The sequence below is a fragment of the Protomyctophum parallelum genome (assembly GCF_964188405.1).
Source record: "Protomyctophum parallelum genome assembly, chromosome: 16".
NCBI lineage: Eukaryota > Metazoa > Chordata > Actinopteri > Myctophiformes > Myctophidae > Protomyctophum > Protomyctophum parallelum.
In genome coordinates this window covers 14,113,075-14,133,467 of record NC_139711.1, presented here as the reverse complement: position 1 = coordinate 14,133,467, position 20,393 = coordinate 14,113,075, and the positions used below count along the sequence as shown (strand labels likewise).

The 20,393-nt window shown below is 43.4% G+C and overlaps 1 protein-coding gene across 1 annotated transcript; it reads left to right on the top strand.

Annotated features, from left to right (window-relative positions):
• The first annotated feature begins 12,398 nt into the window (after positions 1-12,398).
• On the top strand, positions 12,399-14,288 carry kctd12b (potassium channel tetramerisation domain containing 12b). Its single transcript, XM_083786003.1, has one exon. It carries the CDS (start codon positions 13,200-13,202, stop codon positions 14,049-14,051), a length of 852 nt encoding a protein of 283 aa, XP_083642129.1. The 5' UTR covers positions 12,399-13,199; the 3' UTR covers positions 14,052-14,288.
• The last annotated feature ends 6,105 nt before the right edge of the window (positions 14,289-20,393 follow it).

The window sequence follows — 20,393 nt, the reverse complement described above, 5'->3', positions numbered from 1 at the left end:
AAAAAAAAGTCACTCATTAAGATTGAAGTTAAATTTAACCTAGGAGATTCATGTAAGTAAGTAAGTAGCCTAAGTACATTTTATTTATAAAGCACCTTTCAAAACAAAGTAACAAAGTGCTGTAGGCCTACAGTAAAAACAACAATATAAACAATCAGGTTAAAACAAGGCACAAAGGAACAAACACAACAAAGAATAAAAGCAGAAACATTGATTGACAACAATGATGGTCAAAATAAAAGTTTACAAGATAAAATGTAACCTAAATAAGTGAGTTTTTAACAAGACCTTGACTCAGCATTTTTAATTGATAAGGGTAGGGCGTTCCACAGTGTGGGAGCAACCACTGCAAAGGCCCGGTCCCCCTTGGTTTTGAGTTTGGGTCCTACATTTGGTTTTGCCAATAGGTCTGTGATATAAACTGGGGCTATAGCACTGTAGTGCTTTATAGGTTGGTAAAAGGATTTTAAATGTATTCTGGATTTGATAGGGAGCCAGTGGAGTTCAGCCAGTACGTTATGTGTGCTCTGCGGTTTGTATTGGTGAGAATTCTAGCGGCTGTATTCTGTACTAATTGTAGTTTATGAATAGAGGAACAGTTAAGGGTAGTGTAGAGTCCATTGCAGTAGTCGAGACGGGATGAAACAAAAGCATGAATGATTTTTTCCAGATCTTGAGAAGTGAGGATTGGTTTGATTTTTCATATATTACTTAAGTGATAAAAACATGATTGGGTGACCTTCTTTATGTTGGACTCGAAGTTCATGTGTTTATCGAAAAAGACACCCAGATTATTTGCAATGTCTGTTATGTTGGAAGCCAGTGGGCCCAAGGAAAGCCGGATTGCGTTAGTTAGTGATGTTTTCAGGGCCTATGACAAGGATCTCTGTTTTATTTGCATTAAGTTAAGTGCCATCCAGTTATTTATTCCAGCTAAAGTTGCTAAACAATCACGCAGGATATCGAGTTTGTTGATGTCATTGTGCTTAAAGGAAATACAGTTGCGTATCATCAGCGTAACAGTGATAGGATACACCTTCGAAACTATTTATAAGCGCACCAAGTGGCAACATGTAAAGGGAGAAAAGGATTGGTCGTAAGATGGAGCCCTGGGGGACCCCACAGGTCAGAGGAGCTGAGGAGGAAACATAGCTGTCGACTGCGACAGACACACTTCTCTCTGACATGTGCAAGCCACTGAGGAGACTTGACCGTTGGATTTGAAATGGAGGAAGTCTCTGCATGTAAATTACTGACCTAGCAGTGTGTTGCTGGGAGATATAAATAAATGTCGAAAAAATCTACCAAAGATTGTGTGGCTTGAGATGATTGCGGGTCCAATATTTAGTTCAGTGACCATGAAGAATGATTCAGAAGCTGTTTTGGTGTTCAGATTCAGATTTAGATTCCTTTATTTGCCATTGTGTAAAACACATTTGCGTGTGTGCATTCCATTTTCCTTTTTTCACATATAACAGATAAATACGAACAACACAAATACAACACTATGCTCACTATTCCATTGGAATTAATAGACTCCAACCTGCTTCTGGTACAGAAAATACATCACCTCTGATAGCACACTATTATTATAAATAGTTTTCTTTCTATTTATTTACCCCTGGCCCTGGGCCACCGACACAGGACTGGGATTCGAACATTGAATTTACGGACGTACAAAAGTAGCTCTTTTTGCTGTCCTGGGCTGACATTCTAGTGCTCAAGAAAGAGTAGAGTAGAGCCTATTTTGCTAGCGTTGCATATTTCATTGAAGGGAATAATAAATGGAGCTCTTATGCTGCATCTCCCTGACAGGGAACGGCACCCTGCCCCATTACTGTAGCTTCACATGCTATGGAATAAATAGGCCTATAGTCAGATTTTGACATAAATTGTATTACAATTAAAGCAGCGGTTCTAAAACGTTTAAGTGTGAAGGACCCCACAATTGTATAACAGGTTTCTGGTTGACAGCAGCCCAAAATTGTGCTCAGGTACAGTACTTAAGTAAATGTAGCCTATACTTGGTGTGTACTAGGGGCAGGGCTATATCTTGCGCCAACCCTTATCCCTAAACTTATTTGCCATTTTTTACTATTTAAATAAACCTTTTAAAATAGTTCAAATAGCTGATCTACAAGCTCACAATGTGTATAGATCGGCTAGTTGAACTATTTTCAAAATTATTTTCAAAATAGTAAAAAATGGCAAATAAGTTTAGGGATAAGGGTGGTGCAAGATGGAGCCCTGTGCTGTGGGCCCACATAGCCTGCACTTCCAGACTGGCATTGAACCCCTACCATGAAATGTTCTATGAGCAGGGTGTGGCTGTAAACAAGTATCTCGAGCTTAGTCCACTTCCCTGGGTAAACAAAGAACTTTGCTTTGCTTTGCTTACCCCACTGGGGAAATCACGGGCAGAATGGGGCCTCTTGATGGCACTGAGAAGACACTGAACATACACACACACACACACACACACACACACACACACACACACACACACACACACACACACACAGGAATGTGAATCCACGTTATCAGTCTGGCTAATGCCAGGCTAAGGGTCCAGGTACAGCACGTGTGTAAGTGTAAGGGAATTGTGTGTCACAGTAGTTTGGGTCAGAACGACCCTGTGTTCGATTAGAGCAGCCGACAATGAGCCGGAGGCTGTCGAGATGAAGCTGTGAATGGCTCAGACAGATCTCACTGTGAACTAGAACGTCCCCGCTGCTCTCAGACAGGTTCAGTGTGACCTATAACAGTCCCTGCTGCTTTGGCAGCTGTTCATTAAAACGGATAGAGTTGGTGTCAAAGTCTTTTGCTATTACTATATATGAAGACAGCATTTTAGGGCACAAATTTATGCCATTTTTCTTTTCACTATCTAACTATATTATATTATATACTAACTATATCTCTAATCCCTAAATCTAACTTGTGAAAATCTTTTTTTAACCATAAAACAATCATTTGTTTTGTGAGGAGTGAGGAAAATGGTCCCCACAATGTCTATTTCTCATATTCTACAATACTAGGACATTTGGTCCTCACAAGGAATACCAGAACCGTCAAGTATAGTAGGCACACACACACACACACACACACACACACACACACACACACCATTAAGCCTATTGAAATGTTGCAACATAAACAGCTTCTAACTTGTTGACTCTTTTGAAAGCTTCCCAGAACACACGGATATAATTTGTAGCCTTCATCATCACAAAATACTTTTTCAGGCTTTTTTACATTTATTTTTCAACATAATTATTTATCTGCTAAAACCGATATATTATTTTACAGATACTGATTAGTGATATATTGGTTTAAGGCCAATATCACACACAGTACATTAGGCCTACAGTAACAATAACAATAAATGTGCACCACTCAGTTCACACAGGTGTGATCTTTTTATACAAACACACAACAGCAGTGCCAGTGACAAGAAACAATTGGCATAAGAGAGGGGTGTGGCATGTCAGCTTTAGTTTACTGTAATAATAATAATAATAATAAAACTTTATTTGTATAGCACCTTTCATGACATGAAATGCAGCTCAAAGTGCTTTACAGAACAATGGGGGTGGACGCCTCTGCCTTGCATAGTCCCCAGTGAATAGGCTTCACTGGTAACCCTATTTTGGACTCATTTTAAATATATGAAGGTATTGCGGGCAGGGATTCTTACCAAAAAGCCCCCCCTTTTAAAATACATACACACATACATACCTACATAAATACATTTCAGAAGTTTTAGCAGTTTTTAAGGACCCACTTTTAGGCCAGTGCACCAGAGCAAACTCTTGCCTTTTTTTAAACCCTACCCATTCTAACCAAATACATACATACATACATACATACATACATACATACATACATACATACATACATACATACATACATACATACATACATACATACATACATACATACATACATACATACATACATACACAGGTGAACAAACTCACCACCTTCATCAAACCCGCCTGCCCCACTGAGACCACCACCACCCAGGTGGCCCACAACACACACAACTGGATGAACACAAACATGCACACATTACAAACACACTACACAGACACCATAGACACACTCACACCAGACATACACCCACACAACCCCATGGCCTATGCCATAGCCATAGGTTGGGCACACAAACGATACACCCAGAGACTGACTACTGCAACCCTAACCCGGGTTAGCAACATATTACAGATACAGACACCCACACAACACACACAGCCAACCACACAACACACACAACACACACAGCCAAACACACAACACACACAACAACACACACAACACACACAGCCAACCACACAACACACACAACACACACAACACACACAGCCAAACACACGACACACACAACACACACAACACACACTACACACACAACACAGACAGCCAACACAACACACACAGCCAACCACACAACACACACAACACACACAGCCAACACAACACACACAACACACACAACACAGACAACATACACAGACACAACTCAATACACAGCAACATTTCACACATACAAACCGCTACAACATACATACACGAGCGAACACATACACAGCAACACACACCGCCCCCCCTCCACCTCACTCGAGACCTCCCAATAGCTCTGCTAGTGCTCGGCCTGGCCTTCTCCCACACCCTAGGACCCCAGCCCAAGTGTTCCCCCCTCCTCTAGGCAGGAACACTTCCCCACCAGCCTTACTCCCAACGCCTTCCATCCCACCCCTTCTCACCCTCCCTATAACCAGGCGGCCTACCATCCCACCCCTCCTCATAACCCCCACAGACCAGCGACCCGTCCTCCCTAGTGCCCCCCGCCCACAACCCAGACCCATTTGCTCTCTGTCCCTGGGGAGGCGTCCAGAGGCCTTTGCTCTGGCGCCCCCCCAGCCACAGAGAGCAAAACCCCACAGGACCAGCTCCCGGTTGCCCCCCACAACCCCCCTCCCCCCGGTCCCGGAGGACTCAACACTGCCCGCCTCCTCTGCACCCGGACCCCCTAACGGGGTTCGGGATGTGGAGGTTGCGGGCAGCTCACCCTATCCCCTTCCTTCTGCCTCCTCAACACCCAAGAATACCCACACCACCACTGGAACCTCCCCCCGTTTCCAACCCAGGGAGTGCTCTACTTGTGAGGAATCCACAGCCCCAAGCCCACTCCAACCCACCTCACCAGTACTTCCCACCACACCCACCACTCCCCAGCACATCCCAGCATTATCCAATGAATTAAACTCCATTTCCCTTTCCCCCACAGGAGGCGCCGGTGTGAAGCGCGGGATCGGTACCCTGAGATCCCGGGTAATGATGAGTAGGCCTCGATACGGGAACAACCGTGACCAAACAGGCCCCTCTGAACCCTCTCAGAACCACCCGATCCCGCAGCCTCTCACCACTGGCGCCTCACATCCACCCATGTCACCACCCCCTACATCCCCAGCACTTCCCTGCATACCCACATACCACAAGGCCAGGCCAAAGAGAAAGGTGTTGGACTGGAACATTGTGGTCCATAAGCCGGTGGCCATCTTGGGGGACTCCAACTTAAATAGAATTCCACCATCACACCACACTGACCTCCAGATAGACAGCTACCCTGGGGCGACCTTCAACCACCTGACCAAGGTTTTGGAAAAGGCGGAGGTTCACCCCAGGGTAGAAGAAGTCATTCTCTCGGTGGGCATCAACTGCAAGGACAATGATACAGACCAGACCTCCTATAGGCAGCTTAATGGGATGCACAAGGAGGCACAACGGACCTTCCCAAACGCCACCATCCATATTCCCCTCATCAACTTCTCCCAGTTCCTAACAGTCAAACAGAAAAAGAACCTCACACTCATGAACCAGTACATCTCCACACATTTCCCATACATCCCACCAGTTGACCCCGAGCAGTTTCACACAGAACCCGACAACATACACTGGACACACAACACAGCAGTCAAAATATTCAACCACTGGTGCACACATCTAAATTTTCGTTAAACAGGAGCCGAGGCCTGGATTCCTGCCCTACCTCTCCCCTTCCTCTGGCACCTGCCTTGTTCCCAACAGGCTCCTCTCCTCCTCCTCCTCCTCCTCCTCCCCCCTCCCCCCTCCCTCCCCCCTCTCCCACACCGTCCACCACCATTCTTCCCCCCTCTTCCTCTTCCTCTCAACGTCCAACAGCCCTTCAGTCCCTCCGACCAGCACCTGACCCCCACTCCAATGTGTTGAACCTGTCCAGGTCCGTCCGTCTCACGGCCGCAGAGGCCCAGTTGCTGGAGAGGGGTCTCGCCTACATTCCTCGACCCACAGGGACAGATTGGGAGGCACTTCGAAGGGACACACACAGATACCATAGGAGACTTAAACTAATAGACTTTTTCCAAAACACACAGACAGACGGACGTACACCTTTTGTCCTGCCCTCCACTTGGGAGCCAAAACTCTCCCAGGTGGACGGCAGGATACGAGACCTCATACAGCTAGATAACCATACACTTAATCAGTACCACCCACCACCAGACAGACCTGACAACCTGACCACAGACGAACGGAACAGCATCACAACACTGCGGAACAACACCCGAATAGTTATTAAACCAGCTGATAAAGGTTCAAAAATAGTCATTCTAGATAATTTCCAATACACATATGAAGCCAACAGACAACTTTCCAACACTAGATACTACACTCACATAGCAGCCAGCATACAACCACAGACTCAGATCAAACTCAGACAAATCATTACAACACTTTATCACCAAAACTACATCACCTCCAAACAACGCGACTTCCTCTATGGACCCGATAACCCCAGACCTAGGATTTTCTATCTACTACCCAAAATCCATAAGGATCCCCAGACTTGGACTATTCCCTTCGAGGTGCCTCCCGGCAGACCCATAGTGTCAGACTGCAGCAGTGAGTCCTACCACATAGCACAATACATAGACCACTTCCTCAACCCCCTCTCCACCATACACGCCAGTTATTTAAGAGACACATATGATTTCCTGGAAAAAATCAAGCCCATAGCCGTGCCACCACACACATACATTTTCACCATAGACATTGACAGCCTTTACACTAACATACATACAGCCACTGGCTTACAGGCAGTTAGAAACCTTTTCCAGACACACCCGGACAACACTAGACCAGACAATGCCATTTTACAACTATTAGAACTTAGTCTTAATTGCAATGACTTCACATTTAATAACAAACATTACTTACAGATAGAGGGCACAGCTATGGGCAAGAAATTTGCACCCGCTTATGCTAACATATACATGAGTGAGTGGGAGAGAGAGGCCTTGGCAAAGTGTCCACTACAACCTACCATGTATTTCAGATTTTTAGATGACATCATAGGACTCTGGCCACACACCTTACAACAGTTTGATAAATTTTTACAGATTTTGAACACACACCATGCTTCCATAACCATCAAACACATAATTCATCCAACAGAGATTAACTTCCTGGACACCACCGTATTTTTTCATACAATAGATCCTACACATAAACAACTACTGACAAAAATTTATTTTAAGGACACAGACACACACGCACTACTCCATAAACACAGCTACCACCCAAAGCACACATTTGCAGGAATCATCAAATCACAAATCATTCGGTTTTTCAGGATTTCATCCAATAGGGAACACTTTACTCAGGCCACACACACACTCTTTACAGTCCTCCGAAGGAGAGGTTACAGCAAAAGGTTTTTGCGTACCATCAGGAGCAATGCCCTGGCCTCTCTCTCCCCCGCCCAGCCACTCTCCACAAACACTCTGCCTCCTACCTCTAACCCTCTCACCCCCATTCCTCACCCTAACCTCAATCCTAGCCTTCTTCCCCAGCCACCTCAGCCTCTCTCTAGCGCGGGGACAGGGACGGACCTGGACGGGGCCCACACATTACCCTCTCCTCTAGGTCTTCCCTCCTCTAACTCTTCTTCTCCCACCATCCAGGCCATCGGCTCCTCTACCATTACAACACTACTCCCATTCATAACCACATTTTCACATACACTCCAACCACTACACCACAAATTTAAACAGAATTTCACCACCACACAACAATCCTACCCCCCATTACAAACACATTCAGTAATTTCAGCACTTAGACGGAATAAGAACCTGGGTGACCTCCTTGTGCATTCCAAATTTTCCACTTTACCTCCCAAGCCCCCACAGCCTCATACACTCCATTTCAAACCCCGCAAATTCATCAATAACCCCCATAGTCACACTTCCTCCCCCATCACGGATCCCCTGTCTCTGACCACACCCAATATAGTCTACATCATCACCTGCACACAATGTCACAAACACTACATAGGAGAAACCGGACACACACTAGAAACACGCCTCAAACAACACTTATATCACATCCAACGAGCAGACATACACACAACTCTGTACACACACTTTCAATCCCATCCTATCGCTAACCTCATCATTTCAGGTCTGGAATGTGGAGTCCGTTGGACCAGTGGACAGCGGAAACTCATGGAACACAGATGGATAAAAAAATTACAAACTGTAACACCCACTGGTCTTAATGAAAGAAGTTGATTTTTATCCCCTTCCTGTTCATTTTTATGTAAATAAATAAATGGTATCCAGGCCTTGCTGTGAACTTTTACTCCTGTTTGGTTTTAGGTTGTTTTATTAATTTCCTTTTTTTATATCCATTTTACCATTGGGTTTTAGAATATGGTTTAGGTATGCGGTCTAGCTTAAACTTGGACTCAGGGGGGTGGACGCCTCTGCCTTGCATAGTCCCCAGTGAATAGGCAGTTGGCCCTTCACTGGTAACCCTATTTTGGACTCATTTTAAATATATGAAGGTATTGCGGGCAGGGATTTTTACCAAAAAGGCCCCCCCCCCTTTTAAAATACACACACACATACATACCTACATACATACATTTCAGACGTTTTAGCAGTTTTTAAGGACCCACTTTTAGGCCAGTGCACCAGAGCAAATTCTTGCCTTTTTTTAAACCCTACCCATTCTAACCAAATACATACATACATACATTGCGGGCAGGGATTTTTACCAAAAAGGCCCCCCCCCCTTTTAAAATACACACACACATACATACCTACATACATACATTTCAGACGTTTTAGCAGTTTCTAAGGACCCACTTTTAGGCCAGTGCACCAGAGCAAATTCTTGCCTTTTTTTAAACCCTACCCATTCTAACCAAATACATACATACATACATACATACATAGATAGATAGATAGATAGATAGATAGATAGATAGATAGATAGATAGATAGATAGATAGATAGATAGATAGATAGATAGATAGATAGATAGATAGATAGATAGATAGATAGATAGATAGATAGATAGATAGATAGATAGATAGATAGATAGATATTATAGCAGTGACTGACTGAGACATCGAGCATGCGTGCGCAACTGGTTGTGGCCCCCATCAAGTGACCTTTTGACCAATGCGGCCCTCGCCCCAAGTTGAGTTCGACACCCCTGCCCTAAGAGCATTAATTACTTTTACAAGTGCTGTTTCTGTGCTGTGACCTTTCCTAAAGCCAGATTGGAATTTGTTATGCACATTATTGTTCTGTAGAAACACATCCAATTGATGAAAGATGCATTTTTCTAAAACCTTGCCCAGAAAGGGTAGATTTGAAATGGGTCGATAGTTACCCAAAACAGAGGGATCAAGATTGTGTTTCTTGAGTAGGGGCCTAACTACAGCTACAGCAGTCTGGAAAGACGCCTGAGAGCGTAGAGAGCTGTTTACAATCTTTAGGATATCTCCAATCACACTGTCTAAGACCTCTTTGAGAAAGGTGGTGGGAATTGTATCCAATGAACAGGAGGATGATGTCATCTGTGATATGGTTTTGCGGAGTTCGTCTTCATCAATTGCGCAGAAAGATAATAGGCTCCCCCTGGAGAGATCTACCCTGGGACCATTAGCTGCTGTTTGAAGGTTTGAGCTAGCAGCAGCACCATTCATAATATCAGCTCTAATGTTAAAAATGTTGTTATCAAAAAAGCATGCAAACTCATTACATTTAGCTTTGTAGTTACTTTGCAGGTTTATTATTATTATTATACTTTGCAGATATATATTTGTAATAACTATTAATAGCCCTATTTTATACTTCGGCTGATCTACAAACTCGAGCTTGTAGATCAGCTATAAAAAATAAATGTAAAATTAAAACAATTTAGTAGACTACTTTATTGGTGATCTAATGAAGTATAATATTGTGATGCCAATGGTTTGTACTTTTACACGTTTAAAAGATATATAGGACTATTATTATTTTTTAAATACAGTCCAATTGTAACGGAGTATTTTTGATTTTTCACATGTATAGTTTTACTTTTGCCTCCGTGAGCTGGATGCAATCCTACCTGGAGGGGAGAGAACAGATGGTGGAGGTGAACGGAACACTGTCCCCTCTCCTCCCAGTGAGCTGTGGCGTCCCACAAGGAAGCATACTAGGGCCTTTACTGTTCCTAATATATGTTAACGACATGACTTCAGCTTGTGACTGCAACTTGTTCCTGTTCGCAGATGACTCAGCACTGCTGGTCTCGGACAGGAACAAACTGCAGGTTGAAAAGACCCTCAGCTCTGAACTCGGTAGAATCTGCACCTGGCTCGCTGATAACAAACTATCCTTACACCTGGGAAAAACTGAATCCATCCTCTTCGGATCAAATAGTAATCTCAGCAAGGCAGATGGCTTCTTGGTTAGAGTGGGTGACAATATTATCACACGAAAAGATCAAATTACCTACCTAGGTTCCATCCTGGAGGCCAATCTTTCCGGTGATAAGATGGCCACCAACGTAATCAAAAAAGTCAATCAAAGAACAAGATTCCTTTACAGGATCTCCTCACTGGTCAGCAAAAACACCTTGAAGACCTTAACAGGAGCCCTCGTACAAGGTTTCTTTGACTATGCATCCACCTCTTGGTACCACAGCACCTCAAAGGCCCTTAAAACAAGGCTCCAGACCTCCCAAAACAAACTGGTCAGGCTCCTACTTGGCCTCACCCCCCGAACCCACCTCACCCCTGCCCACTTTGACAGGCTGGGATGGCTTAGGGTCGACGACAGAGTACAGCATCTTGCAATGGGTCTGGTCCACAAGATTCGATACACCACCAAGATACCCATGTACCTGTCTAAATACTTCCTTAATGTAAACGAAGTCCACACCCACAACACCAGAGGGAGTGCAACAAACCATGTACAACCCAGATTCGGCACAAACAAGGGACTAAATTATTTTCGCTCCTATGCCACCAAAATGTGGAACGCCCTACCAACAGTCATTAAGACATGTGAATCCCTTGACTCCTTCAAAACCGCTCTCAAAGGGCACCTACGGATGGCTGCAATTCGAAACTGGCCTCTGTAAAATCTGAATCCCCCCCCCACCCCATTTCCCCTCACTGTATATGTATCTTTTCCCTTTTTGCTTCCTATATGATGAATTCCTGTTCTGTTCTTTAGCTACATAGAACTTAGAAGTGTCTATTTGTATGTCTCTAAATGTTTTGATGAATTGAACAATGTGGACCCTGTTGTAAACAAGTGTAATGCTTAATTGGGTCGTCCACTCACAGTTAACAGTCTTTGTATTGAGTTTGTGCTTAAAATGTACTGTAAATTCTACAAACTGTTAATAAATATTTCAATCAATCAATCAATCCGCTGCTCCGCACCATAGACAGGCTTGAATAATCCATGGTGCGTAAATATTAATCACTAGATGGCGCTGTTACCCCATAATACAACAGTAGTCCGCTCTGATTATTATAAGTAAATACATTTTAAAATAATCTACACACAATTTTGCAACATTGATGTTGATGTTGAACTATTTTTAAAAATAAATCCCGGTTCAGATTTCCAATAAAAATTGACCAAATAAAGTAATTTCATTGTAGGCGTTAATTTGACGTTAAATAGGCTACTGTAGTCCATCCATTGGTTCCCCTCAATGGTTTGTATTGTAATAATCTTATTATCTTATACAATTCACACTTGAATGTATTGATTATAGCCAGGCGGGCTAGTAGGCTGCATTGAGATAAAATAAAAAAACCAATAATATTAAGGTTCATGTCCAATTTAAATACTTATCAACGGGCCGGGGGCCCTTGAAATTAAAAAGGTTGAGCAATGAGCATCAAGAGTCAAATGAAAGCGTGGAAAAACAAAACAAAACAAAACACTACAGAGCTATTGGACGGCATCTGTAATAGCTATAGGCAGGCCGCGTCATCCGCGGGTAGGTGTGGTTTAGCTTTAAAGCAGATGAATATTACAGTGAGCTCCATAAACGGTGCAGCTTCAATACAGTCTGACATTCTCACAGGACAGAACGGAACAGAACACAACACAACAGGGCGGTTGGGCTGCATGTAGGCAGCTATAACCGCAGCTCGCTGCTGGTTGATACAATGAATGATGGAAAAGTGGCATGTCGGCAGCACTCACTACATCGGAACATGCCTCCTATGCCTCTGGCTCCTCGAAAACTATGGATGGACTCAGCCTGAAATGCTTGAACATTGAACTCGGGCCACCCGACCCAGTTTGCGGCGAGACGACCCAGCGAAAATGAGTGAAAGAAGAAGCCTTTGTTGTTGTTGTGGACCGTTAATGCCCGTGCGTGTCCAGGTAGTACAAGTCGGATTTCATTTTCGGGATATTATCGCTGCTAAATACGCGTAAAGAAGCCACATGGAACCAGTTTCCATTCTCTGTAATGTGAACTTCTCCGCTATGTTTTAATCGTTGTGAACAGCTATTAGTTAGAATAGATGGCTTCGTAGCACCTTAACACTGGCTTATTATACATGCTTGGTGTGAGCGTGTAAAGCTGCCTTTGCGCAAAATATAGAGCACCGCATTTTAGACGCTCCGTTTACTATAGTGACAGTGTGTTCTTCTGAGTGCATCTGGAGCTTCGAGCTTTATCCTGACAAAAACACACCTCACTCACTGACTGAAGTGTGAAACGTTTTTTTCCCCGGCTCCATATTAGGCTAATTAGGCACTGTAGTGCAATTTGAACTCGAACCTTTACCGAGGTGACAAAGAAAGGTTTTCAGTTCCCTCAGCCTTGACAAAGAGTCAAGGACTCAAGCCACCATGGCTTTACCAGATAGTAGCATAGCCGCAGAGGAGGCAGCCTTCCCAGAGATTATAGAGCTTAATGTCGGCGGCCAGGTGTACATCACTCGCTATTCCACGCTCACAAGCGTGCCGGACTCCCTGCTGGGGGAGATGTTCACCCGAAAGTCCAGCAAAGGACTGGCCCGGGACACGAAGGGGCGCTTCTTTGTGGACCGAGACGGCTTCCTGTTCCGGTACATCCTGGACTACATGCGTGACCAACAGCTGGTCCTGCCGGACCACTTCCCGGAGCGAGGACGTCTGCAGCGGGAGGCCGAGTTCTTCAACCTCCCGTTGCTGGTCAAGCAGCTGGTGCCCAAAATCAGCAAACAGAACTCTCTGGGCGATGAGGGCTGCCAGAGCGACACTGAGGACTCCTCGCCGTCGGTCGACAACACCCGCACCCTCGGGTCCCTCGGTGCAACTGGCGCCGCCTGTGCCAGCCTGGCGCCTGCCAGCACAGATGGCAAGCGCGCTGGCTTCATCACGATCGGCTACCGCGGCTCGTACACCCTGGGTCGCGACAGCCAGACCGATGCCAAATTCCGGCGCGTGGCGCGCATCATGGTGTGCGGAAAGACCGCCCTGGCCAAAGAGGTGTTCGGGGAGACCCTGAACGAGAGCCGAGACCCTGACCGGCCGCCGGAGCGCTACACATCCCGCTACTATCTCAAGTTCACCTTCCTGGAGCAGGCGTTCGACAAGCTGGCGGACGCGGGCTTTCACATGGTGGCGTGCAACTCTACGGGAACCTGCGCCTTTGCCCACGAGCAGACAGACGACAAGATCTGGACCAGCTACACAGAATATGTGTTCTACCGTGAGTGAGACCTCATCACCTTTGCTCTCCTGGCCTACCCCCCCCCCCCTCCCATCCCCCCCGCCTCCCCGTCTTTCTTCCATGTGCCCTCCACCTCTCCCCCGAATCTCCAACTCCACTCCAGTTCACGATCTCGTGATCCCAGCACCAGTAGATGTACCATACCGCAGAGATGATCCATCCCCACATCTCTTCCTACAGAGTCTGGATCTTCTTTGAATCTATCCTCTGCATTTTGGGAGCCCCCCCCCTCCAAACCCCTCCCCACTCTTCCCCCCCAGCTGATCCATGCTGTCCCTGTTCCTCAGCCAGCTCCAAACCCTCGACCAGTAGACCTTCTGACTGCTCCAACCCCTCATCCAATGCCTACAGAGATCCATTCCTTCTAATCAACGACTCCTAATATCTGCTGTACATACCGTATAATATTATTGCAATCCGCCTTGGTGAAGCACAATGCTGTATCTACTTTTTTCTGGAATTGAGCCCCGATGTGTCAATAGAAGTGGTTCTCAAACGTTTTTCATGTCAAGGACTCCTCAAATTCATGCATTTGGCTTTTGGCCGTAAATATTTTGTGCAACAAATCTCCATACAAGATTTGCATTGTTAAAATGATTCAATAACTTTTCAAATCTTTCACATTTTGTTTTCTTCCAAGATTTAAAAAAGAAATAGCCGACCTAGAAGCTCAGTGTGAGCTTGTGGATTGGCTATTTTCAAACAGCTGATGTACAGTATATGGTTAAAGTGGTTAACTGTAATTTAGGGGTTTCTATGCTATATCAACTAAAGTAATCTTTCTGACCCCAAGGACCCCTGGGGGTCTCCAGACTCCACTTTGAGAACCACTGCTCTATATTAATACAGAACTAACCCCATAGGGCCTCATAGAAAGGGCTTTAATCGGTGGCCATGGTGTACAATAATAGTGTAGTACTGTACTGTTCTCTCCTCAAGCACATTCAGACTCTCCTGCTCTCGTCTGAACTAAATTACCAAATAATTGGACGTCTTATCAGCCTTGAGGGATGTGAACAGCAGCGCTGCACAAGAAAGAAATGTCATGTGGAAAATATCATTTCCTTAGGGTTTTTATTTAAAAAACATGTCTAGCGCCAGAGCGGCTGGGAACGGGGCCCGTAGTTTTGACTGTGTATAAATGATAATTGTCTTGAATTATGCTTTTTGTTCATGCCCCTCATCTCCTCATAAAAAGGATAATATAGCCACATGGATGAAGGAAAAAGCACAGTGAACTCTTTGTTGTGAAGGGAAAAGACTGTGGCACCGAAAGACAGTTCTCGCTCTGCTGGTGAAACGTAGGACAAGTCTGCTTGTACTGTAGGTGTGTGTGGAATTTCCTGTTAATACAGATGTTGGCCGTATGTCAAACAAAAGTGAACAAAATGCCGGAGCTGGAAAAGCGCTGAAAACGCTCAAATGTCAAGATTTCTTGATAACTGAATGGAGAAAAAAACCCCAACAAGGTCGACAGAGGCAGAAGATGAAGTGTGTTTATTGATTGTGCAAAGGAGCTTTCAGAATTCTACACAGTAGAAATCCTGTGTACAGTACATCAGGTTTTTTGCTGTGTAGGCTACTACACACCCACACCTAAGAGGGCAGAGAAGATTAAAGGTGTGCTATCGCTGGCAAACAACTCTTCACTGTTATTCCCTCTTTATGCTCGTTTAGCTTAATTGTTCATGGAATTGTTTTTACAGTTTAGTGTTTATTTGGAAGAGCCTTATCTGGCCTTCTTTTTTTCCCCCTACCACAGAGTGTTTTTGTAAACGACCACGCTATTCATAATATTCATTTCATTATTGCAGATTAAGCTGTTGCATATTTGATGATAGCTCTCACTTTGTTTAAGTGAATACCCATGAGGCTTTGCGCCGGCCCATAGCCGAAGTGACATGTTTGCCCTAAGCTGTAGCCAGGTTGTCGCGAGGGTCGTTTCCGAGTCGACAAGACGTAAATGATAGTTGTTAAAGAAACAGTACTGTCATTTCTTCAAGTACTGCCTCAGGACAAGTTGTGCACCTCAGGTACCTCAGGTTGAAAAGGTTCACGGCGAATCCACCTGACAACTTCACATCAGCACCATGCCAGAACGTGAAAATACAGTTTGAGAAGTCTACATAACCTAGGGTGGCAACAGTTAATCGAACAAATCAGAATCAGAATTAGTTTTATTGGTTTGGGAAAAAAAAAAAAACATTCTGATTGTAATAAGAATAGCCTATCTACAAGCTCTACGGCTATTTTTGTGTGACACTGTTGTAGGATAAAGTATTAAATAGGGCTAAAGTGGTTAAACGGACTTCTCTGTCTATCGATAGAATAATCACCAATAAAATAAATAAAATAATAAATAATAAAACCCATTATGGCCTATATGTAATGTTAGGGGACTGACTATCAAATTGTCGCTGTTGGGCAGAAAACTATGTACCGGTATGTCTAAAAGCCAATGGAAAAAACTAAAACTAAAAGTGTTCCAATGTAGTTGTTATTTTTTGTCACAAGCTCTTGTTATTGTTAACATACTTACATTTCATTGGTTCTATATTATAAAACCCACACTTTCACTTAAAAGAAAAAAAAATAGCAGATCTACAAGTTCACACTGCATGGTGAGCTTGTAGGTCACCTACTTTCCTACCTTTGTGCGACACTCTTGTACGACCAAGTAGGGTATTACTTTATGGAAAAGAAATATGGAGATATAGGGTTTCTGCGCGACTGCGGTGAAACACAAGTGCTCATTGGGTTGAGGTGCTGACAGGCCTGGCTGTGTGTAGTGCAAGATTTCATTTGAGCGGAGGTATCAGGTCGTACAGCGGAGGCAGCAATGATAAATGTGTCTTTCTGTGTTTCTAGAATTGGACGGTGAGACGCACCAATACGTTCAGCCGCCTCGCCGCAGATAAACTCTGACAATAGAAAAATGTTTGTTTGAAATAAAAAGGTGAAGTGACTTCAGTTATTTTATTTCTATTCTACTTTTTATTCTCCTTTCGTGATTACTGTCTGCCTGTGATAACAAGCCTCGGCAAGCCGGGTGAAATAGTACTTTAGTAGTATTTGAGCACTATACTTAATACTTGTACTAGCAAAAGCTCCTTGTCACCTTGTGACACCGCTATAAGTTTATCAAACTTAAACTTAAACCCATTAATACCTGAGACTGATTCTACATATGCAAGCATGCCTTCTAAATCAGTAGAAACCGTATTGTGTTAAGGACCCCCAAATTGATTAACTGTATATGGCCGCGGACCACCATTTGAAAATGTTGTGCCAGGAACCCCAGAAAAGATTTGTTTTAAAAAAATGCAAAATTAGTCAAAAAATTTCAAATAATTTCCACAACACATTATTCAACTTTTGTTCTCCTTGTATCTGCTGTTTTCGAATTGCCAACGCTAATTCTAAAATAATAGATGCTTTCCCGGTTTTAATGGGTTAAGTCAAGTAGTTCTCAAAGTGGAATCTGGGGGACCCCCAGGGGTCCTTGAGGGGGGTCCGTATTGATAGTTAGGAACCCTTGCAGCTCTGTGTGCAAATGGAAGCAAATGAACCCGTCACCGTACACTCAGTGTTATATCGGGATGGCGTGGAATAATAATGTACAAAGTACCTTGAAATTTAAAGTTTGAGAAGCGCTGCTTCATTGGTCCAAGGGGACTAACCCATAAAAAGGGACTGTCCTTGAACAACAAGCTGTTCCTCATATTAATGATCAAAGATCAGCCTGCAGGGACTCCTCTGCTCACCTTCTATCGTCTGCCTTTATGCTCCTTTAATTCTTTGTCCCATTTTTAAAAAATCTGCCGAAGGACCCCAAAATGTATCTGTATTTGGCTGCAGAACACCATCTGAAAGGATTTAGGTTCCATAAGAAAAGATTTGTGCTGTTTTTTCGTAAGTAGAAGATCTACAGTGCGAATATTCCACAGAAATAGCTGATATACAAGCTCGTAACTTGTAGATCGGCCATTTTCTGCAAAGATTTGATGTAGAGGGACTACTATAGCATAGAGCTCTGGGGAACCCTAGTCAGCTTTAAGCGGTAGAATATACAAAGACAAAGGTTTTAATGATCCACTTAGTAGAACATTAATACCCTCATATGTTTGTGTGTTGTTGCTAATAATCTCTCTAATTAGTCTGGAGAGCACACCCAAATCAAGTAGTAGATTGAGCTAAAAAACATTCAATAAAGGATTTGTATCACGGCTTCAAGTACACGTTTGCATCTGATGTAAAAGATCAGAGGTTGTTATTGTATGTTGTTTAATTAAGGACTGTCGCAATCTTACTCTGAAAACACAGGCAGGCAGGCATGCAGAGTGGACGTTGTCATTCTTATCAGCAATAGACCAGCAATCACTGTTGTATGTGAGCCGGTTCCATACAATGTTTTGAATCAAATCAGTCAAGTCTATAATAATGTCTCCTTGCCAGTGGGAAGAGGCCGTCTGAGAATCAGATGATCCCTGCAGGGTCCACCCCCCTGACCCCAGTCTGTGTGTCTCTGAGCAAGACAGTATAGTCAGTAGAAAACATTAAGGCCAGTGGTTCTCAAACTTAGATTTTAATTATTGTTTATTGATTTATCTATTATTAACAATTAAGCATTGTGTACAAAACAGAAGATGCACATTTTAGTTTACAGACCTAAAGGTCCATGTGGTTCCATGTGTACATTTGTAGACATCAGCTGAAGAAAGTAGAAGAAAGTAAAGTCTGAGGAAAATTGTAACGTATTCAAGTAAAGTGTGACATGCGAAAAACACGCCGGCTACCTAGAGAGAGCTCCCAACTAGAGTATTTAGCACAAACATGAAGAGAGAGGTAGGGAATGTATCTGTATCTGTACTACTGCTGTCTGTGCGAGTGTGCGTACATGCCACTGCGAGGTTCTCTGAGATGCGACATTCAACACGAGAGGAGTAGAAAATACAGATAAACGGTACGTAGCTATAGCGGCTGCATGCAGGTGGTGACGGAGGTGCAGCTAGCCAGTGACAAAGTGCTGCTTCACATCTCTGCAGCAGTGTTGGTCGGATAAAGAGCCCAAGTCCAATCAAACAACTATAATATAGATCAAGTAAAGTATTAATAGTGAAACTACTGCCCTCATACCAGTAGGGCAGTAGTTCCGGGAAAATATTGTACTTTTACCCCACTCCAATTATTTGAAAACTTATTTCAGCTTACTTTATAGAATTTGATTATTATTACAAAACACATCAAACCACTTCAGCCCTATATATTTCGGCCAATTGAAAATGGCAGATCTACAAGCTCACAATGCGTCGCATTGTGAACTTGTAGTTCGGCTATTTCCAACTTTGGAACTTGTGAAATGGCCCTGGGACATTCTGCACAATGAGTGACTTTTACTTTTGGTACCAATACTTTGGTACATTTTTTATTCCAGGCTTTTATATAGTATTTCTACATTGCAGTAGGCCTATTGATACTTTTACTTAAGTTAAATATATATATTAAGTATATATATTTGGGGTTTTTTTAGCTCCAGCGTAGCCTGCTCAGATCTGGCATCACAGTCTGGTTTGGTAATCTTTCAGTGCAAGAAAGTACTGCCGAAGCAGACAACCCGCAGCACTCCAGGTTAGAATAAAGTCCTTACAGTGCAAGGCTCGTATATACAAGTTTAAATGAAGAAAATGCCAGCACTCATTGTATGTCCTTTTTATATGAATTTATTTACCTCTGACGTTGATAACGAACGCGTTTCGGCCTGTGTGGCCTTCGTCAGCGTTATGACAAGATAACAGGAAGTGAGGTCTTTATATATGTGAGATACAATCAACAATAATTAAAGACAGGTGTCACCTGTTATCCTCTTACACAGTATCAAAGACTAATTATGGTACCCAGACAGGATAAACAATCATGTGAGTATAAGTAGGTATAGTAAAATATGAATACATCACAATGAGCTATCATACTAAATATGGGGCCGGCCCCTAAAGTGCCTGGGAAGTTAATAGACAAAACAGACAATGCTAAACTCACACCTTGAGTCTATGCTTTTTAAACTCATTAGAAATGTATAAAGACAATAAATATAGAAAACATTAAATATAAATATAACTAGAAGAGAGACCATTGGAATCCAGACACCTCATATCTGTTCTCATTGTAGAACTTCTAAACCAATAATGGAATTTGGAATGCCCAATTGTATAAGCCAACATGGCTGACTGAGGCTAAACTCTAAAGGAAGCAGCCCAATAAAAGCTCCTCATTATGACCTTAATTAATTAATTAATTCATCTCTCAGTGCGACTGAGTTTCAAATTGGCCGA

Bases quoted from the DNA above. Each gene is read 5' to 3' on its own strand.
- kctd12b (XM_083786003.1), top strand. From the start codon at position 13,200: ATGGCTTTACCAGATAGTAGCATAGCCGCAGAGGAGGCAGCCTTCCCA.